The sequence below is a fragment of the Chanos chanos genome, chromosome 9, assembly GCF_902362185.1.
Source record: "Chanos chanos chromosome 9, fChaCha1.1, whole genome shotgun sequence".
Lineage (NCBI taxonomy): Eukaryota > Metazoa > Chordata > Actinopteri > Gonorynchiformes > Chanidae > Chanos > Chanos chanos.
Genome location: NC_044503.1, coordinates 6,026,876 through 6,047,327, shown reverse-complemented (window position 1 = coordinate 6,047,327; position 20,452 = coordinate 6,026,876). Strand labels below are relative to the sequence as shown.

The following is a 20,452-nucleotide window of genomic DNA, read 5'->3' as shown; positions in this document are numbered from 1 at the left end:
TTTACAGGAACTGTTTGGAGATTAAAAGCTTATTAACGTTTGAGGTTCATTTTAACATTTCTTTGTGGCGAAAAAAAAAAGCCACTCGATAACTGCCACATATTGCACAAAGAACATGCACGAGATCGTGCGACGACGAACCTGCCTTGTCTCAAAGTGTGTAGACTGCACAGCGTGCCAGTTCAGAGCCTTGTTTGTTTATTAAAAGCCACACAGCAAGTTTGTGCTGATTTTGGTTATGAAGCGAATTTAGCCTGTCAAATACTCCTGTTGCCTTTGGTCCTTGGTTTGCATTGACTGTTCCTTCTCCAAGCCTTCCTCAGTTCTGTGCTTTAGGTCAACATTGTTCTTTAAAAAAAAAAAAAAAAAAAGCATTGAAATAAATATTGAGAAAATGCTGCCCTTTTTCTTGTGTTGAAAAAATTTGTGAATTTCGTCATTTTTGGCTCATGTAGGCAGTAATTGTCAGGACTTTGACTTTAACTAAGCATGCATAAATAGACACAAAGTCTTAAAAGGACAATCAACTCCAATGATTATCCAAAAAAAAAAAAAATTCCATACTTTGTGGTTGTGAAATCTAAGGTGGTTTTTCAGTGTGTATGTGGATCATAACTGCATTTGTGTTACGAATCAGTACACACAGCACAGAATAAAACACCATCTAAATTTAAAATTGTTTTATTATCATTTTTCAGGTCTTACAAAAATATGACAAAATAAATCAAAAGAAATAAATATTCCCATTTTCCTATGATCTTTTTCTTTGAAAAAGAAACATGTTTTACAGTGGTATTCTGGAAGAGCATGTTAGGTTTGTGAGGTTTTTCAAAAAAGAAAAAGGAAAAAAAAAAAAAATCTACATGTATGTAGTCACACTGTCGGAAACATACAGCCATGCCACTGCCCGAGAAGCACAAGGAGAATGTGAAGGTGCTTGAGTAAGATCCATACAAACTTAAGACGCTTCCTTCACATCGTTCTGCACCCATCCACGAATCAGACGTTTCCCCATGCATCAAAACCACTGTCACCAGGCAGACCTTAAAACGGAACCGCTGCCGAACAGTCGCCGACATAAGGAAAAGCTACGACGAGGCCATTTGATTCTCGTGACAAACCGTACGCTCAAATGAAGCCTTCTCTACAAACTAAAAGAGTCGCGTTTAGTACGATTCTCTCCGCAAAGCTGTCCATTCTCTGTAGAAATGGGTGAAGGACGTGATGCGGTGATGTGTTTGTTCCTTGAGTAGTGTTCTCACAATACCAGCTGTACCATTTGGACAGCACTCCATTCACTACCATCTCTCCCCTAACATTAAAGTACATCTGCCCATGGAAACCTATGAAGCAGTATTGAATAAAAGCGTTGTTTCAGTGAATGCAGTTTTTTTTTTGTTTTTAAATTTGATATTAATAGCCTCGTCTACGTTTGGGTATGTGCCGTGTTGGAATACAAACGTATATACAATATTTAAAGTTAAATCATTATTAATTTATGTATTTATTTTTTTGCTTTTTTTTTTTTTTTTTTGCAAATAAGAGGCATTTGTTCGTCGCATGTAAAAATAAATTCTAAACTCTCTGGTTAATTGCATTCGAATGCGTTCTTTGATTTATTAAGAACACATTTCGTTCTTTATTTTTTTCATCCAGAGTGAGGCCACTGCAATTCGTTAAAATACTGTTGAAATATTCATAAATAAATCCTTGATATACTGGCCAAGTTATTATAAGTATAAATGGAAATGAAAGATATGTCTGAAGGTTGAGAAGGGAATTTATATAGATTAAAACAACAATGAGTACATACATTTTCCAGAATATTACACTAAACAAAACAAGTTATGTGGTCTTTGTTTTGTTTTGGCATTGAGAAATACTTGAGGCGTGAAAAAGAACGGTGTGTTTTGGTCTAACACTTTACTTTTATGACGGGGAACTGCTTGAGGCAATTTTCAGATTTTTTTTGTGGGGTCAAGCCTACACTGCTTCTACAACGCGATATAAGATTTCGTATTTAAGACTCTATGAGATAGGTTTACTTGAACTCAAAAAAGGGTAGAATATGAAATGCAAAGGCCAAACACCGCTGCTGACCAAACCATCCGTCAATCCTCTTCAACACAACACCAGGAAAAAACAAACAAACAAAAAAACCCCCAATGTTCAGACATGGCCAAAAACATTATTGCAACAGTAAATTATTTGAGACATCTCTGTCAACAGATTGAACAAGTAGTGCATAGATAATGTTTTTGTAACCACTGTAGCCAACTACCAGTCATGATTATGTCGATTACGTTATTATTTTTGTGATTGTATTTTTAATTTCAGGACAGTTGAGGCACTGTTCAAGTTCCAACATGATCTGACCAGGTATTGTTATGGTCACTCTATAAGTCTACAACTGGTACTTCGAATGGGCTATTACTTTTTAGCATGCAAACTTTGATTCTGTATATTTGCTGCATTTTAGGTAGCGCTCTCTGGCCTAACCGCAGAGGTCTGTGAACGTTTGAAACATAACATATCAGCTTTGTGTCCACATCTTCAACTCTCAGGTAGCCTAAGGCTCTCAAAGAAATTTCTCAGCACTGCCAAGAAAACTCAGATGGATTTTGCTTTGGCAAATAATAAAACCTCTACAAATACATACATACACACATACAAACATATTTCAAAGTAGTCTAAAAATAATTTAGAAAATAAATAAGCTTTTAAGCATCTGATGGACTACACCAGGGTGTACAGGAACTAGAGAAAGTAAACACAGTATTCAGTAGTAAGGAGCAATGACAGACAGACAAACAAACAAGCAAAAAATTCCAGCTTTTGCATATGTTATGAGGCAGGCTGGTGTTTCATCACTTTCTAGGAGGCCATAGGATTTAGTGCAAATGTTGTATATGTCGTTCTGCCTCTGGAATGTGCATTCCTTTGCAGCTTGCTTCCAAATGGACACTAAAGGAAAACCAATTTGACTTGCTTTACAGGCGTTCGTGAAATCAAAGCTTCAAGTCATCGACTTTTGGCAGATGCTAAGGTTAGTAACTGACCAAAGACAGATCGATTCCGGATCACAGACTGTAGTAGTCACGCGTACAAAATGCCCAAAGATCAGCTAACAGGTTAACTTCTCCATTTGAACATTTTGATAACAAAAAAAAAAAAAAGAAAGAAATCAGTGACGAATCACCTTAAGACAATTATGTAACTAGCGCTTTTCCCTTTCACACATACACAAACACTTCTTTTTAGCACATTCTTTTCCCTCTGCATTTTTCTCTCCATCTGGAAGCAACGTTTATATGCTGCACGTCCTCACACCCGCCAGGGACCATGTAGCACAGAGTCATGCGACAAATTCACTGTAAAAAAAAACAACAAAAAAAAAAAGAAACGGAAAAGAAAAGAAAAGAAAAGAAACAAAAAAGATATTGCGTTTAATGACACACAATGAACAATGTGCTCGTGTTGTTTTGCTTGAAGAAGAATCTGACAGTGTTTGGCTGCTTTAAATGGGAATAATGAACTTTTAACTTATATATCGTTCACTCACCGACTGATATTGCTCTGCTAAATTGACCGTTTTTAAGAAGTATAAAAGTTAAAAGGCCTAAAATCACTCACAGTTAGGATGAATGCAGTTATCCAGTTATTATTTAGTCATGTTTAGGGAGGGTGTCATTATATATTTGATATTAAAAAAAAAAAAATTGTGGTTCGACCAATGTATTTTTTTTTATACATTGTGAGGCATATTTTAGTGGCAAGCCTCCAAGCTGCTTACAATTTTCAGACTAGAATAACTCAAAGAACACTGATCTTTCCTTTTAGGAAAGAAACAGGGAAAGAAACGCAGCTTCATGCATTCCTATATGTGTTGCAGGAAAAAGGCGACTGTGTGTTTATGTAGGTGATTATGAGCGTATGTCAGTGTTTGTGTAAGAGTGCACGTGTGTGTACGTAAAGGACGTGTGTGTGTGTGTGTATGTTGGGAGGGGTGTGGTCATTTCATCTTTGTAAAGCCTTTCTACTTCTCGGCAAAAGCACAGAACCACAGTTTTCAGTCTTTTTTGTTGTTGTTGTTTCCGAACAGCCTCCGGGTCAAGTTTGCAATGGTTCGAAAAAGCAAGGAGGAAAGCTTTATTATTTCTCGCTTTTCCTCGATCCCTTTTTTAGATAGTCGCTACCGCGGCCGTCGACACCTGTTAGATCTTAGGACCTCCAGACTCGGAGTCCGACACGTGTCCGTTCTCCCCGTTTTCTGCTCCGGGAGAAGGAATTTCCTCAGGCACTCCGTTCAGGTCTGCCTTGGATGGCTGCCTCTCCTGGGGTAGCGTGGAATCATTCACGCATGCGCCCCCTTCCGATTTTCCGAAATTAAAGAGTTTGCCGGGGTTGAAGGATTTGCTGGGGGACTGGGATCTCTCGGCACTGGGAGCTGCCGTGCTACTGGAGCTCGTGGAGCCGGCGGCTGCAGCTGCAGCTGCAGCTGCAGCTGCGGCAGCGGCTGCTTCTTTCTTATTCTCGGGAGATTTGAGGAACTTGAAGCTAAGGAATCCTGGGAGTTTGGGTTCGCTGCCTGTGGGTGACTGGGGTGACCGAGCGGTGCCTGAAGAGAATTTGCTTTGCAAGGGGATGATTTGTTTGAGTTTCAGCACGTTGTTGTTGGCCAGCAGTGAGCTGGGTCTTTTAGGTTTTTCTCCGCTCATTCCTCCTCCGCTTCCTCCTCCTCCTCCTCCACCTCCTCCACCGCTTCCTCTGGATTTGCCCCCTTGCCCTTTTTCGTGGTGGTGGTCTCCGCCGGCGGAGTCCGAGCGACCGTCGTCGCGCCCGCGTCGAGCTTGGCATTCGGCCTGCCGTTGCCGCTCCTCTTCCTCACGTTTCCGACGCTGCTGCTGCTGAAAGTGCTGCTGGGCTTGTCTCTCATGTTTCTGCACACACACACACACACCCCTCATTAAAAGACAAGCTGCAAATACTGCTACAGTGCGAAAAAGCTGTTTGTGTCGACAAGTCTTTGAACACAGTCGGCATGCTTTAGTGTGCTAAACTTCATCTTCTATTGCGCACGCAGTATTATTCAAAATTGTGGAATTAAACATACTAAAGGATCACACCAAAGTCAGTGAATAAAGCACTGAGTATGTAAATGAATCAGTCAGTACAGATTCACAAATGATCTGGAGCGTTCATACCTAGCAGGCTTGGGCTGAATAAGTATTTAAAATACTTGAGAGACTAGGCCCTGTCCTACTTCTCTTACGCGGTTCCTTTACCCTGTGTCTTATTGTTCTTGAGTCAAGAAAATTCTAACCATACTGAGTATGTCAAAATGTTAATTATGAAAGCGTGTTTACAAAGCAAGAGAGGACTGAAGACAGCTCCAGCGGAGCCCTGTCATGCAAATACTTCGCACAGGTCTGCGACCCAGCATGGTTACCTTGAAGGCCTCCCTGCGTTGAAATTCCAGTTTGGCCATCTCCTCTTGCACCCAGCTGGGAATGTCAGGAATGGCCACATGAATGACATACTTTAGCAGAATAGCAAAGTGCTGGTTGCAAGAGAAAGAGAGAAAATTACTGTATGTAGGTGCTATTAAAAAAAATAGAGAATAAAACAAATACACACACACACACACACACACACATTATTATACATATTGTTAAAATTATTCATATGTGTACGTTCATCGTCTTAATGCTGTAGTTCGTGTATTTTTTTATGATTAGACAATGTTTATTTTGATGGGGGTTAACTATACTGTCATACCACTGGTTGATGTTCACGAGACGAAACGCGTGCGAGTCCCTGGCACAGAACGAGAAACGCGACTGAAGGGGTTTTTCGTGTTTAAAAAAGTGGTTCATTTGTGCACACTGATGTGTAAGTTTTTATGAATAACTATACAATAATCACGAGGAATATTTGTATGTTGTTTAGTTTGGTAAATATCTTGAAGAATCTTCATTCTGAGTTGATTTATTTTCACAATGCTAATTGATTAGCAAGTTTGTTTCAGTTCACTGGCGAAGTCAACGGACTGCAGTTGCTTTTGGAGGCATATGTTAATACTACGGGCTCGAGTCTCACCGTTTCTGGATTTGGAACAAAAATACATGATCAGATAGCGCTTTAGGTACCCGGTATCCGCCCAAAGTTCCTCTAGTACCGCGGGGTTGGAGCACACAACCTGACGAGTAAAGCGGCTGTTTGTTCTGGGTCACAACCGTTAACACAGACCTGCAACATTTTATGTTATTTAATTTTGGCTTTGCTGCCAGCTGTCGTTGCGCTAGACTGCGAGCGTGTAAAACACATTACGGTCTGTATGTGCGTGAATCTGCGGTAAATAGTGTAAAAAAGTTAAGATTGTATGTAGAACTGAGGAAAAGAAGTTTGATTTTCCAACTAAATTCTGTTCTGTTTATATTTGTTCGGTAAATAGTCGGGAATCGTTATATCTAAATCTGAGATCAGTATCATCTGTGTTAATTCTAAGGCTAAGGTTCTCCCTTTGAGATAACATATTTTGGTTTTCCTGTACTGCTTCATATAATATGTACAGATACATTAAGGTGGCCCAAGATAATCAACACTGAGAGTACCAGAATAACAGAGATGGGAGTTTGAAGTTTGAAACCAAGGTCCTGCCCATGCTTTGTACATTAGGGTGTAGAAGCGATGCACATTGAACACTATGTATAGAAACATTGTGAATAGAGTGAGTGTCTGAAATAATTAGACTGAAAGTGCATGCAAGCTGGTGTCAGTGGTGTATGAGTGCCTGTAGGTCTGTCTTCGAGTTAGGTGTTGTGTGAATGTGCATGTGAGTGTGTTCAAGTGAGTGTGTGTGTGTGTCTGAGATTGTGTTCTACCTCTAAGATGACGATGGATATAATAGCCATTTCGGGACTGAGCCATGGGAAAAGTCGTTGGAGCTGTCCGCACTGGCCAATCAGGTAACAGTTTACGATGATTGCAATCAGACCCATAGCTTCCATCGCCGTCTACATTACAACAAAAGTCCCAGTTAGCTTCTGTTGCCACATTGTGGCTCATGTCTGGTACACTAGAGTGATAAGACTGCAGATTATCTATGAAACAGTGCTGTACATTTTTTAGCACTGTGGTTTATATCTTCAAGTCATACTGTAGTGCACCATAAGCGCAAAGAAGTTACTTAACTGGGGAAAAAAAAAGGTTAGACAACTGATTGTCTCAAAAAACAGCTCAATTTAAGTAAGAACTTAGGTAAGTAAGAAATTCTTTGCAATTCTGTGTTTAAACACAAGGTGAGTTGTCCTGACTTTCTGGGTTTACAGTATGGAACTGAAGCTGACATAGTGTGGCCTTTCTCTGTACAGTGCTGTTGTCTTTGTCTTTGTCTTTGTAATATTACAAAAAAAAAACGCCCAGTAGGCTGTTGCATCTCTGCAGTAGCAGTTTTTGCAATGCTGTAGTACAGCTGGTTTAAAAGCATACGAGTACTAGTACTGTAATACACCTCTGTGTTCTAGGTTTCAGAACTAAGGACAGCACTAAGCCAAAATCACCATTATAACTGTTGCCTATAACGAAACACTATTATTTGTATCAAATGTATGAGTGCTTGCCTCAGTGTTTAAGCTTTGATACTGGCTTGTGACGTTAGTTGCAAGTAACAATGAAAGAAACAAAAAACGTCCCTGAGAATATTTAAGTGAATACAATTTTGCCTGTACGTTCTTAATCTCAACAACCTCACCTGCCACTGTCCGATGCTCTCCACACGTATGCCGAAGGGTCTCTGAAGGCCTGTGCACAGTTTAAAGGCGTCGCTACGAATCTCGATGATGTTGTTAATGAGGGCACACATGGCAGCCAATGGGAAGGCAGAGGAGAAAAGCACCACGTAACCAAACTGTATAAACATCTCCTGGTAGTCCTGGAAAGTGTCCTGTGCAACATAATACGAAAAGCCTTCTCAACATATTGAATGCGTGTCTAGGCTGTGTTTAAACATGATTATTAACTTTTGTTAAAAACTTCAGTGAGTAACTAAATGCTAACTTTTTTTTTTTAATACATTTTGTGAATGACTGTGATGAATGACTTTGGGGAGCAAGCTGTTGTCTTACCTCATACGTCTGCATGCAGCTCTCTATCTCAGCCTGGGTGAGCGTGGTGCTTTCCTGTTCCTCTGGAGGGTCCATCCAGGAATCCCTCTTGGTCTTGCTGTCTGTCCTCTCCAGGCTGCGCCCCCTCTTTCTGTGGCGCGTGGTTGCAGCGTTCTCTGGGCCGACGGGAAGAGGGTCTGCGTTGAGCTCTTTGGTGTCTGGAAGCCCGTTGTTGTCCTCGTCATCGTCACACAACTCGAAGACTGAAGAGGGATCCATGCCTTTCTCCACCATGGTGGGGCTTCCCTCTTCCAGAAAGTTATCTTCCATGGGGCTCACACAGGACGCAGACTTCCTCTCCACCTTCTCGATGAAGCTGACCTTCCTGAGTTTGAGCCCGCAGTCTACGGTGCTCTCCTCCTCGTTCTCGTCCTCTGTCTGCCTCCCGCCGTGCTCCTCGCGTTCCTCCTGCTCCTCGTCCGGAACCCCGCAGCCTCCGTTCAAGCACTTCCTCTCGCCTCGCTCGGCGAGACCGATACCCCTCCGCGTGCCACGCAGCCCCGGGCCTGGCATTCCGGGGTCGCTAGGGGAAACCTGCGCCCTGCCGGCTGCCAGGCGACCGTATTTTAACAGAGCTGAGACAAGCAGTTCCCACACGGCCCTCAGAGTGAGCTCTCCCAGCCTGTGCCTCTCGTACAGGTAGGGCTGCAGAACCTCCTTCACGTTCTGCAGGAACTGCCTGATGATCAGCAGTGTGGCCAACATCTGCATCGACAGACAGACAGACAATCAGCATCAGTTTAATCGCATGACGGAGTGGTCTCACTTACACCACCAGGGGGCAATGTTGACGACAGATGAATGCAAGGAAGGAGGAAGATGGGTAGAAGGGCATGGAGAGACAGACAAACATAGAGACAGATGAGCAGCGAGAGAGAGAGAGAGAGAGAGAGAGAGAGACAAGGAGAGGTGGACACAAAGAATGTACAGAGAGATGGACAGATACAGAGACAAAAGAACAGACAAAGTGCAATGGATGTTTGGATTGATAAAGATATATATATATAGAGATAAATGGGCAGACAGATAGAAGGAAAATGAGAGAGACAGACAGGCAGTGATGAAAAGATGAACAGAGAGAGAGCACGTGTGATATGAGAGGGGAGCTGGACGAATCAGAGTAAACACAAAGTGAAAACTTTCTTTTGCCACGTAGTCCTGCGTTCACTTGGAAACGTAACGACATAGCTAGAACTGTTTACCCTCGCTCTGAGCTAACCTGTTATCTTAGGTGGGTGGCTTTTAGCTAACTCACACCAACGTCATATGTTATTCATTAATGACTGAAATATGTTTTTACGGGGAATTTTTGGTTTCAGTTCAGGGCTTTAGAATAGGTTTTGCAACACCTTACCTCCTTTAGACGCTCCATGTCTTTGAGGTAGAAACCAATGTAGAAAAGGCTGAGGTAAGAATTTACAAACTGAAACTACAAGACAAGATGACAAAAGATCCTCAGGACTTCAATAAATTCACCCACAAAATGACATGTTATGAAAAGTCCTATATCAGTCAAAATTCATAGCACACGACAAATTCAAACCATAACTGGGAAACATAAAAGGCCCAACTACTTACAAGAACCATTTTGATGATGAGATTTTTCTCATAGGCACTCTGAAGTCTGTAGTTTTCTGCAGAGAACAAACATAAATAGCAATAGACCCGGCCCCTTCGGTCAAACATTTCCATAGATCGTGGCACGCTAGGCTAATGCATACTTGAAACAGTTTTATTACATCTGCGGAAGAGGCTCCGCTCGAGGTTTTTTTTTTTTTCCCCCCCTCAGTGTTACACTAAGAGATGAAGCAAGCAGCATCAGGCATTTCCATACAGGGGTACAGTGCTTACCCATGTCATTAAGCAGCATCAGGCGTTTCCATACAGGGGTATAGTGCTTACCCATGTCATTAAGCCAGCAGGCGATTTTCCTGTACACCTCATCACACGCTGTCACAGTGATGGCCAACATAATCTTAGGGATGAACCGCGCCGCTCGCGGCAATTCCTTAATCCCCATCACAAATTCCTGCACAACATAAGCACACCCTCGATAAGCGATACGCGGAAAATCACAGCCGGAACGTCTGCATCCCTATAGGACTACGTTGTTAGTTGCCTTCCTTTGTTCTTTTGGCTGATGCTTTGCTCAAGAGCATTTTTTTTTTCTCCTTACCTCAAGAGGTTGTGTATCTTTTTTGGGGCAACCTTGGGGTTAACTGCCTACCTCAAGGCCTTACTGGCACAAACACACAAATGTTTGTTTACTGGGTTGTTTAACTGGTTGTTTTCTCTCATCGCTAGGCCACTCCCAACCTACTAATACGATACCGCTAGTACAGCTAGTGCTAGTGTAGCAGTCTATGTATCGATTAGAACAAGTCAGTATGGTGCAGGGCGAGAGAATAAAAGATGTTGGTGTAGCAGCACTGACCTGCAGTTCAAAGCAGATCAGCATGGCCAGGAAGACAAAACAAAGGCATAAGATACAGACGGGAAGGCTGACCAACCACCGGAACAACCTCCGTCTCCATGGAGGATAGTAAAATTCCTCACAGCCGGTAACTGGGCTGCAACGCTTCACACCCTGGAAAAAAGACAGAGAGAGAGAGAGAGAGAAACCCTTAGGACCGGGGTTAAGGTTGGCTTTTTATAATAATCCAAAAATATTTGTTCATATAACAAGCACATTTACATAACAGTTTACAGGTCTTCTCCTTCCGCAAGTTACATGTAATTAATGGTCGTGATCATGAATATGATCATGACAGTTTGTTATTGCTTTTACCCGAAACTGAGGTCGGGGCTCCTCCAGGGACTCAGCTGGGGTGTCCAGTGTGCCCCATTTATACGCCAGCTCCGCCCCTCTTCGCTTCCATCTCTCCAGGAACAGGGTCGCCCAAACCACATTAAAGAGGGCAAACACTACACAGCAGATATCTCGGCTTGTCTGAACATAAACATTAAAAGGAATATTACAGATCTGTACAAATATTTAGACAGACCATAAACTGAGGACATACAAGAAGAGATATACGCTGTGATAATTCTCAAAAGTCAGTAAGCGTTTGGGATATTTACAGAGACACTGTAAACTTTGTGAAAAATCACATGACTCACCTGATCGGATTCAGTAAGCATCCAGAGTACAAAGCCAATGACGGCAGGATACAACATGGATGTGGTGTAGAAGCCCAGCCAGGCAAAATACATGGCGATCTTCACACCAAAATAATCACAAATATCATCTAGTAAAAATGGGAAAGCAAAGGAAAAAAAATATTAACAGATGTTTTTAACTGAGCAAACAACAACAGCAATAAAATGCTTTAACACTTTTTCCTTTTTTTTTTGGTGATTTGATCCCTTACAAACCAAATTTCCCTTTACGGGATAACAAAGATTTATATGTGACTGTGATATCGATGAGTAATTGACTGTCCCTCATTTGAAAACCGCTGTAAGCTGCTGTATATTTTGTGGCACTTTTATGTGGCTAAAGCCTGTGAACATAATCACTGACCCAGTGGCTGCTTTTCACACACTGCCTGAACCCACGACTTCATCAGCTGTCCCAGAATCCTCTGCTCATGTAGAGGAAAGACCTGCTGGATCACACCTCGTGCCTTTAACTCAGGAACTGCGAGAAACACACAGCAGTCCGGCATATTAACTCTCATACACACGTCAATAAACACGCATGGATACTCCTCTGAATACATTCCCACTGACCGTGTCATAACGTTTTCTTTTTTTTTTATATAAAAAAGGACAGAATAAAGGATGAATAATGAGAAGAACAAAGCAAGAGTAATGTTCTAGAAAGCTAAAGAATAAGGACAATAAAGGACACTTTACTGATTGGCTGCCCCTCAAGGAAGTTGATGTTGTGAAGGACTTCTCCTTGCTTAGCTCTCAGATTGTCTAGCCAGTATTTGATTATGCTCTGGCGCTCCTGAAGGGAGAAGGAACAAGGTCTCTGATTGGCCAATAGTGTAACAGCCCTGTGACATACAGTACAGTTGTGTAGAGCAGTATAATATTTTACAAAACAGTACGCTTTTCTTTTTGAGGCGAATTTGGCAAGAGAGATGAAGGGATGAGAGATGTGTCACCTGTGATGTGAAGAAACAGAGTTCACTCTCTATATTTTCATAGATATAGTCTTCCTCACAAGAGAAAGAACGAGTGCCTCCCCCAAATTCTGGTTTAACAGCTTTTCTTAACCCCATCTCCTCTGCACCCCGTAACAGACTGAAAAAACAAACAAACACAATACATGCTTAAACACACACACACACGTAGGAACGAACACACATGCGTCATTCAAATGAACACACACACACTCAAATATGTAAAATAACAAACGTGCATAGACAGAGAGAACCTTTGCACAAAACGAATAATTAAACGGCGTTGCTGTGATAATGATACCAAGTCTTGGTATGGCTTTTAAAACAGCTCGTGAAAGAACAAAATGATTAATTCAGAGGCCTGCAGACCAGTGAGGTAAAGCATTCAGCGTAAAGCATGCGTAAAGCATTCAGCTGTGCCATGATCGGACCCCTCTAACAGATGTCCCCCCCCCCCCCCCAAGAACCCTGAACACAGGACTACCTTACTTTTCATATGTGGCCGTGACAAAGAAAGCGTAGACCCTCGTGTGTTTGTGGTGTCGGATCTGGATGATGAGTTCTGGAATGCCGAGGCGAATGCGGTTAAGCAACCAGAGTAACGTATGGTCATCTGTACTGTCTGAGGAATTAACAAGAAAAGGAAAAAAACGATAAAGAAAGCTTGTTTGCGCGGTGTGTCAATTCAACATGCGACCACAACAAGTTACAAGTGTCTCTTCGGATGCAAATTCAGCGCAAACCAAGGAATCACAATGCCCTGTGAATGAACTCGTTAATTATCACATTCTTTTGTTTTACACCAGCCAAGTCATCGTTTTGTATTTAGGTCCAAACTGAGAGATCCAAATAGAACAAAATTTCCATTAACCATTTGATATAAAGCTGGAAACGGCCCACAATAAACAAACAAAGATGTAAACAATAGATGCTGTAGAGCAATAATGCACATCTGCAGTGCAGTACACAGTTGAGTAGTAATAAAAGAGGTATTGTCACCTGCAAATGTCATGAGGACATCACAGTTTTCTGTGGGCACTGTCTTCATCCAGGATTTATGAGACATTATATACCGGCCGGCCTGAAGGAGACGCTTCCCAAACAGTTTGTCTGAGAGACAGAGAGAGAGAGAAAGATTCAGAAGTAAAAAAGGGAGAAACAGGTAGGGAGAGAGAATCAGAAGGAAAGAGAAGAGACAGAAGGTGAGAGAAGAGGGTCAGAGTGACGGATGGGATAGACAGAGACAGACAGACAGACGGGGAGAGAAAGAGAAAAGGGGCAACGCACTATCGTTTTTCTCTCCGCCAAATTTAAATGTCACCCTCCCTATTCCCCTGAAACATGAGCAGAGCGGTCTTCTGGACTTAACCCAGTTTAACCAGGTGCCAGGGCCTCACACTGTCAACGGTTTTGAATATGAACAATAGCTCCAGGCTGACTGAGGTTATGATGCAAGTGAATCTGCCGCCCCCTTTTGTGTACAGCTTTATTACACCTAGATCCGTTTGCACTTGCTGCTAAAAGTAAATGAAGTTCAGAGGGAAATGTCAACATGCCTGTGCCCGACAGACGGCGAGAGAATTTCTCAGTTGAGTTTTGTGATTCTACGCTTGATCCGGGCTACGAAGACAAAAAAATGGAAACAGAGCGAGATCGTGAAAGACTTCCAACATAAGCGCAGAATCAAAGTAAATAATTCAAAATAGTTCAATTCGAAACGAAAGTCCCTCCACTCACCTCGTGAATTGAAAAAGAAATCATGCTTCAGAGACGACAACCCACCCCCCTACCCCCCCCGACAGATTTTGAGTCAGTGTTTTTGGCCTGTGCTGTATGGGGCCAATGTGTGCTCAGCAACATAGCTCCCTGTTCACTGAGGCATAGGTCCTCAGAGAAGTCCATCCTAATGTCGCCGGTTAGAAACTGGGCCATTTTCCAGAAACAATTACGACTCATATCACTGTCTAGGCTTCTCGTTATTTGAGATGAAAATCGACAGCCTAGCGAAAGAGGCACAGATGAAGTGCTCCAGTACAAGTAAAGTGGGTGAGGGTTAATATACTTCACACGTGAAACAGTTTTTGAAAATATCAGTAAAGCTTTTATGTCATGTTAGCTTCCTGTCACGCTCACTGATTTCATCAGGGATATTTTTTTTTAAATCAAATTCAAATGTCTCCACCTCACTGTAGCAGAAACCTCTCATATTAGCCTGAGACGACCTCCTATTCAAATCAGATATCTTATCAGTCCCAGCATCCTGGGAAAAAATAAAAAAAAAATTGAAAACGACAGCCATTATCAGAGCAAGTACAATCAAGCTATGAAAAACTACACCCTTCTTGTCAAATGATCCAATCGATGGTTGGACCACAGCTGGTCAACTTCCTGGAAACCATTAACTGGGCCACTCTGACAGAGTATATACAGCTTACTTCACTACTCATGCAGACAAAGCCATTTCAGTAATGCAGTATTATTTGCGCACAGTTTGAAGTCACATTTTCTTTGTTAATTATGCCTTACAGAGTGATGCACTGCTCCATGGTCTGAGCCTTTGTGTTAAGAAACTTCCAGAATCATCATAATTACATTTGCATTTTTTCACTTCTGACAGATCAAAAAAGTGAGAAACAGAACAGCTGTTAACATGATCAGTTGTGTAAACCAACAGCAATTATTACTGCTACAGATTTCAAACTCCCTGCAATTTTGAATTCTGGAATTCTTCAAAGGAGCTGATCAATAGTAATTATTTGTTGCATAAGAGTAATATATACATTATTAATGAAGGCAAACGGAACTCTACACATCATACACTTTTATGGCATACTTATATTAAAGTACACTGACACAAGTTTCTCTTCTCTTCCAGATTTTGGGTTGAGGGAACAAATAGGGCAGGCGTGCCCTGTGGCAGGTCTGAGCGTTTTACGACACGAACTGAGGTCATTTCCTGTGTGCCTGATAAACAGCCCATTGTCCTCTGTAGGCAAACAGTGTAGGGAAGAAGAAAAGCAAAGGGGAACGAGGGACAGGCGAGAGAGAGAGAGAGAGAGAGAGAGAGAGAGACAGAGCGAGAGAGAGAGACCCCGGCACGCCAAGTGAGCTCACGCTCCAAGAAAAGCCCGAATTCTGAGAATCCAGTTTCTGCTAATGTCTTGGATCAGCTGTTTACTACTGACAGGTGGAGACATGTCCGTGAAGCAAATGATGGATTCAACCCAATCAAAAACCACGCCGAGACTTTCAGCGGCCTTAACTCTAGTTCAACGGCTTTCGTTGGAAAACGTAATCTGTTTATATATATTAAAGAATGGGCTATTTTTATTTTTATATCATGAAATGCTGTAAATCACTGACTGCAGTGAAGGCTGCAGATGAGAGTGAGTCAAATGTTCCTACAGAGGGTGACAAAAAAAAAAAAAAAAAAGAGGAAGATATACCATGTGCAATCTAAACGTTCTCACTGAAACAATCACGAACAAACAAAATCGAACAAAAACAGTCGGATGAAGACTGATTATGGCCGTTCAACGAAGCAACTCGATTCCTAAGTTCAGCTGAGAAAAAGCTGAGCAAAAAGAAAATATCAGCATTCACTTGGAGTAATTGTTTATGAAGGAATAATTTTATCTTGATTAAGACTTGATAGAGCTACTTATGCGGGGAAAAAAAACGCAGTCACTACACATTCAAGCACATAACTCGGATCCTCAGGATTAAAACGGAAAAAAAAAAAATGAATGAGTGATTCTATTGTTTGGTACATTTTCACATTTGATTCACATATTTGATAGCAATAATTTTATTCGCAAAAAATAAAAGTATAGCAATATTACTAAAAAACAATGCTAATGTGATCAAACTATATGGATTTGATGCAATATCCATATCCTGTAGTAATAACTTGTTTTTCTAACTCGTTTATTTTAAAATCACTTGCTTTAGGCCATTAAAGTAAATATACTTGCGGATCATGACTCTTTGGAGCTCAGTTGTGTACTTTTACTCTCTCAAGGCAGACTCAAATAATTTAATGAATTAGATTTTTTTTTCTCCCAGAATGCCCAACCCCCATCTCTTTCCAATAGCTCTTAGAGCAGAGAAAGAGGATGGGACAGGATGAACCAGAGAAAGACTATTAATCCCATCATTATGCCCCTTTGGTAAAATCTGAGTCAAAGGGAGGCACACACACACACACACACACACACACATGCTGTACAAGCAACTACATTAACCACGAAATATGTCTTTGTTGTGTTCTTCTATGTAGACTACTATAGAATTTTTGTTGAAACTTTGGCTCCCTAACTGTTAGATGGTATAAAGCTAAAAACAATTATGAATAAGTGAAGAAGTTTCCATTGAAGAATGCCAGTGTTTGTGTGCACAACAGTAACATCCTTCTACAGTACTTCAACAGTGTTGGAGTGTGGCATCCATCTGCCAAAACAAAAAAAAAAACAAAACAACAACAACAAAAAAAACGAGACCACTCTGATGGAAGTGTGTATGCAAAAAGCAACGAGAAAAGTAATCAAGTTTTACATTTACCAAGTAATTCTATCAACTGCAAACAAAGACGGATCAAAAAAAGGCATGGCGTGTATTGGCTGCATCAGGTTGATCCCAGTAGCTGTAATTAAATTCAGGCCAAGGTTGTCACCCCACCCAGCATCTCTCTCAAACTGCACCTGTTACCTGATCCACTGTAAACATGTCTCTAGGTAAACAAGGCAGATATGACAGATGTCAAACATGAAAGACAGTAGGAAGATGTCAAACTCTCTGTTGGACAGTGGAGTTTAGCTGTTTCTTATGCCCCCTCTTCTTTTTAATCAGAAACGTGTCCAGTGGTTTGATAAAACAGCACTTTTTTTTTTATTTCCTTTTTATTTTGAAGCTGACACACAGAGAACGTCCTTTGAATGCTTGCTTATGAGCTCATATCAAAGTAAATACATATATTCTTTCTTTTGAGTCACAAGACATTTGTTTGTTTAATTTCACAAATGGAGAGTCGCTGTTCTCCAAAAATGCATGTGTTCCAACTCCACAGCAGCTTTCATCCGGCCCGTAAAGTCCCAGAGGAGGCTGTAGTTTTAACTTCACACACGACCTTGACTACAGTGCCCAGAGAACAGCGGATAGAAAATGACTTGCTTGACACTGACTCAAAAATGGTTTATTAAAACGCGGGCGCTTGGCCTGAATGAAACATTTTCTACCTCCTCAGGAGTATCAGAGAGATTTCTAGCCAAACTGTTTAAGATCAACGTAGAGCAAATCAATCTCGTGCATTCGTTTTTTTTTTTTTTTTATGCTGGGTTAAGTAACTGTGGTACGTTCTTATGCAGCTGCTGTGTCCATCTTGTATGTTTACATCTATTTAGCTGTCAGTGCAGATGCTGTCTGACATTTTGCTGCTTCACATCCTTCATGTTAAGTGTCTCTGAGAGAAATGTCCTAACATATGATCTGCTTTTGTCAGTGCGGTGCGACATTAGCATAGGTACAGTTGGTAAACCGTCCACCCCTGTTAAGCCTGGGGCGCCAGTCCTCACAAGATATTTGGATCCAGGTGATCAGAATGCATTGTAATGTTTTTCAATGTCATCCTCTGGAAATGAATCTGCTTAGAGCAGTAGAACGAATGCTACTAATCGTTTTATGAGGTAATAAACGCAGTGTGTGTTGCTGAGAGGAAACATTTGTAGGGAACAAACAGTTCTGCAGTAGGAACAATTCTTCAGTTCATGTTATTAAACAGTATCATTGTATTTCAATACCGGATATCAAACCTAACGTGTGGATCTAACCCATTTCAGCATTCTCAACTTTAAAAAGCTGGCAATGGGCATAATGTACACACAACTGATACGTTTTACACAGTAATTCAAGGACCTTGCATTAACAAAGTAAAGGAAGTCGCCATAAACTGCGGACTGGTTAATTTAGCATCATTTGTATTATAGCGAGAGTGTTTCTAAATTGCATTGGAGAAAATGTGCAATTACATAAGATTTCTTCAGCGTGATGTTTCCCAGCATGGTCAGCAAACATGGGCTAATGTTGGTACAGTGGTATCACAATCTTTGAAGTCAACCGACGGCAGTGAGAAAATATGGGATGGCTGTCTGAAAGGTTAAGCAAATGTGTATGGAGCACTACGTCACTTATACTCAGTGCAGACACTGGACAATTTCAGCTGTACAGGTTTGACAGATATCAGTCACATCACACCAGATTTGAATCGGTCAGGTGCACTGGGAAGTTTTACAACCGAAAATGAACATTTCATACCAGCAACACACGTGACGCAGCTAATACACACAACTACCTTTATTTTAAGTTCAAATACGATAACACAGTGGACTACTAGTATTTCTGCTACTATGACGAAAGAGTGGGAAAGGGAGAGAGAGGGAGAGAGAGAGGCACAAGACAAGATGCAGGACGCAGGTGAGAAGTAGCAGGTATTATTTTCTGCTCTGAGCAGTCCATGAGCTGGTTGCTATAACGGCAAAGGGAACAGGCTTTTCAAGTTTTGCCAATTGTGCAACATATTTTCTAAAGAACAATATTACTCTAGCTATTTGCAAATGACTGATGACTAATGTAGATCCTGTTTATTTGATAAACTACACTTTCAAAGTGTATATTTTCCTTTTACAGCACAGTGCTGGACAAGGCTGGAGTGAGTACAGAAAGTTTAAGTAGGAAAATAAACACGACAGTTCATATGGATGATTTTCCAGTGGCCCACAATGTTGGGACAATTAGACTTAGAAAAAAGTGTCTTCTCGTTAGGATATGACATCATATTATCCCACAGAGCTCTTTATGGTCCCACTCCACAGACTGCGCTGCCTGTCCTTCCCAACAGACATAAAGCCAGCTACCGCATCATTCCACACCGCATTGCAAAGGATGCAGAATGCGGGCCCGAACGTATGAAAACAAACCCTCATTGTGACTGTTCAGCGACGTACAGTAAGCTTTAACCTGCTCAAGATCAAATGCCGAGGGCTCAGTTAATTAAGTAACTTAATGAAAGATAATCGGGATGGTAAGTCCTTTAAAAGATGACAAGAAGGCGTTAAGAGTGCATCCCCAAATAGCCACACATACTCAGCTAAGCATGGGGCGATTCAGGCAGAAATGGCCGTCTACGTGAAGAATATCACACGAGTTTAAGGACAAAGACATTTGAGTTTGAGCTGCCGCGTGCCTCTAAAAAAATTACTTGGTCAAAACATCAGCTCTACAGGCCCTGCTTTTATATCGCACGAGACGTAACCGACGGCCCAGCTGGGATAGACCTTGCGAGCTGTCTACTCGCTATGTAACGGTGAAAACGAGAATAATAATGATTTAACATGAGGTTTGACCTTCTAGGCCCCTGACACCCTCTAATATTCAGACTTGAGAAGCCGAGATAGTGACATTTCAGGTGGTTCCACAGCGCTAAAGGAGTGGAAGACAAAAGGACGGCGCTACGTGTTGTAACATAATGCCAATTTTCTTCCATCACATGCACCTGTACCGGACCCTCGCAACATGCAATTTGCGATCTCAATACTAGGGAAACTTCCATTTATTGAAGACTCACCCAATACACCGGCGGATGTTTGCTGAGGAGCTGTACTTTGATCAGTCTTTTCCCCTTCGCCTTGAGATCGGTGTCTGTGTCGCGAGCTCTCGGTGTCGGTGGAGCTGTTACTTGAGGATGCAGCGGCTGCTGCCGCTCCCGTCTCGGGCATGGTTTTTTAACGGGGAGAGGGTTCCAAAATATTCCGGGTGAAAGGGGGTGCGGTGTCGTAAGTCAGCGTATCATGGATTTCAGACAGCAGGGTCGGAGTTAGGGGTTACATACACGTAAAAGTAAAGTAAACGTTGTTGCGGGTCATCCTGGTAGCGGCGTGATGAGAGCAGATTGATTGCGTTTCGAGGAGAGCTTTACTATGGAGGAGGGACAAAGGGAGAAAGGGGGGGGGGGTGCTTACACACACATACACACACACACACACACACACACATGCGCCACATGGCTTGATGGAGGGATCTACATCATAGTCAAGACAGTTTTCACCTGTGCAAACAATTATCTCATATTGTATCGTATGTCATAATGCTGCTGTCACTGTT

The 20,452-nt window shown here is 41.7% G+C and overlaps 1 protein-coding gene across 1 annotated transcript; it reads right to left on the bottom strand.

Annotated features, from left to right (window-relative positions):
• Positions 1–4,214: 4,214 nt before the first annotated feature.
• Positions 4,215–20,067, bottom strand: ano8b (anoctamin 8b). The gene is made up of 17 exons (XM_030784965.1): positions 19,917–20,067; positions 13,298–13,408; positions 12,788–12,920; positions 12,281–12,419; positions 12,024–12,120; positions 11,689–11,805; positions 11,286–11,413; positions 10,954–11,115; positions 10,600–10,752; positions 10,068–10,194; positions 9,744–9,799; positions 9,520–9,594; positions 8,127–8,870; positions 7,754–7,945; positions 6,885–7,016; positions 5,450–5,560; positions 4,215–4,940 (listed from the first exon to the last, which is right to left on the bottom strand). The coding sequence occupies exons 1-17, from the start codon at positions 20,065–20,067 to the stop codon at positions 4,215–4,217; spliced, it is 3,354 nt and encodes a 1,117-aa protein (XP_030640825.1).
• Between the last annotated feature and the right edge of the window lie 385 nt (positions 20,068–20,452).

Bases quoted from the DNA above. Each gene is read 5' to 3' on its own strand.
- ano8b (XM_030784965.1), bottom strand. From the start codon at position 20,067: ATGCCCGAGACGGGAGCGGCAGCAGCCGCTGCATCCTCAAGTAACAGC. The intron at 10,753-10,953 runs GTAAAAGCAATA...TCTTTTTTCCAG, and splicing joins AGCCCCGACCTCAGTTTCGG to GGTGTGAAGCGTTGCAGCCC. The intron at 8,871-9,519 runs GTAAGGTGTTGC...CTGTCGATGCAG, and splicing joins ACATGGAGCGTCTAAAGGAG to ATGTTGGCCACACTGCTGAT.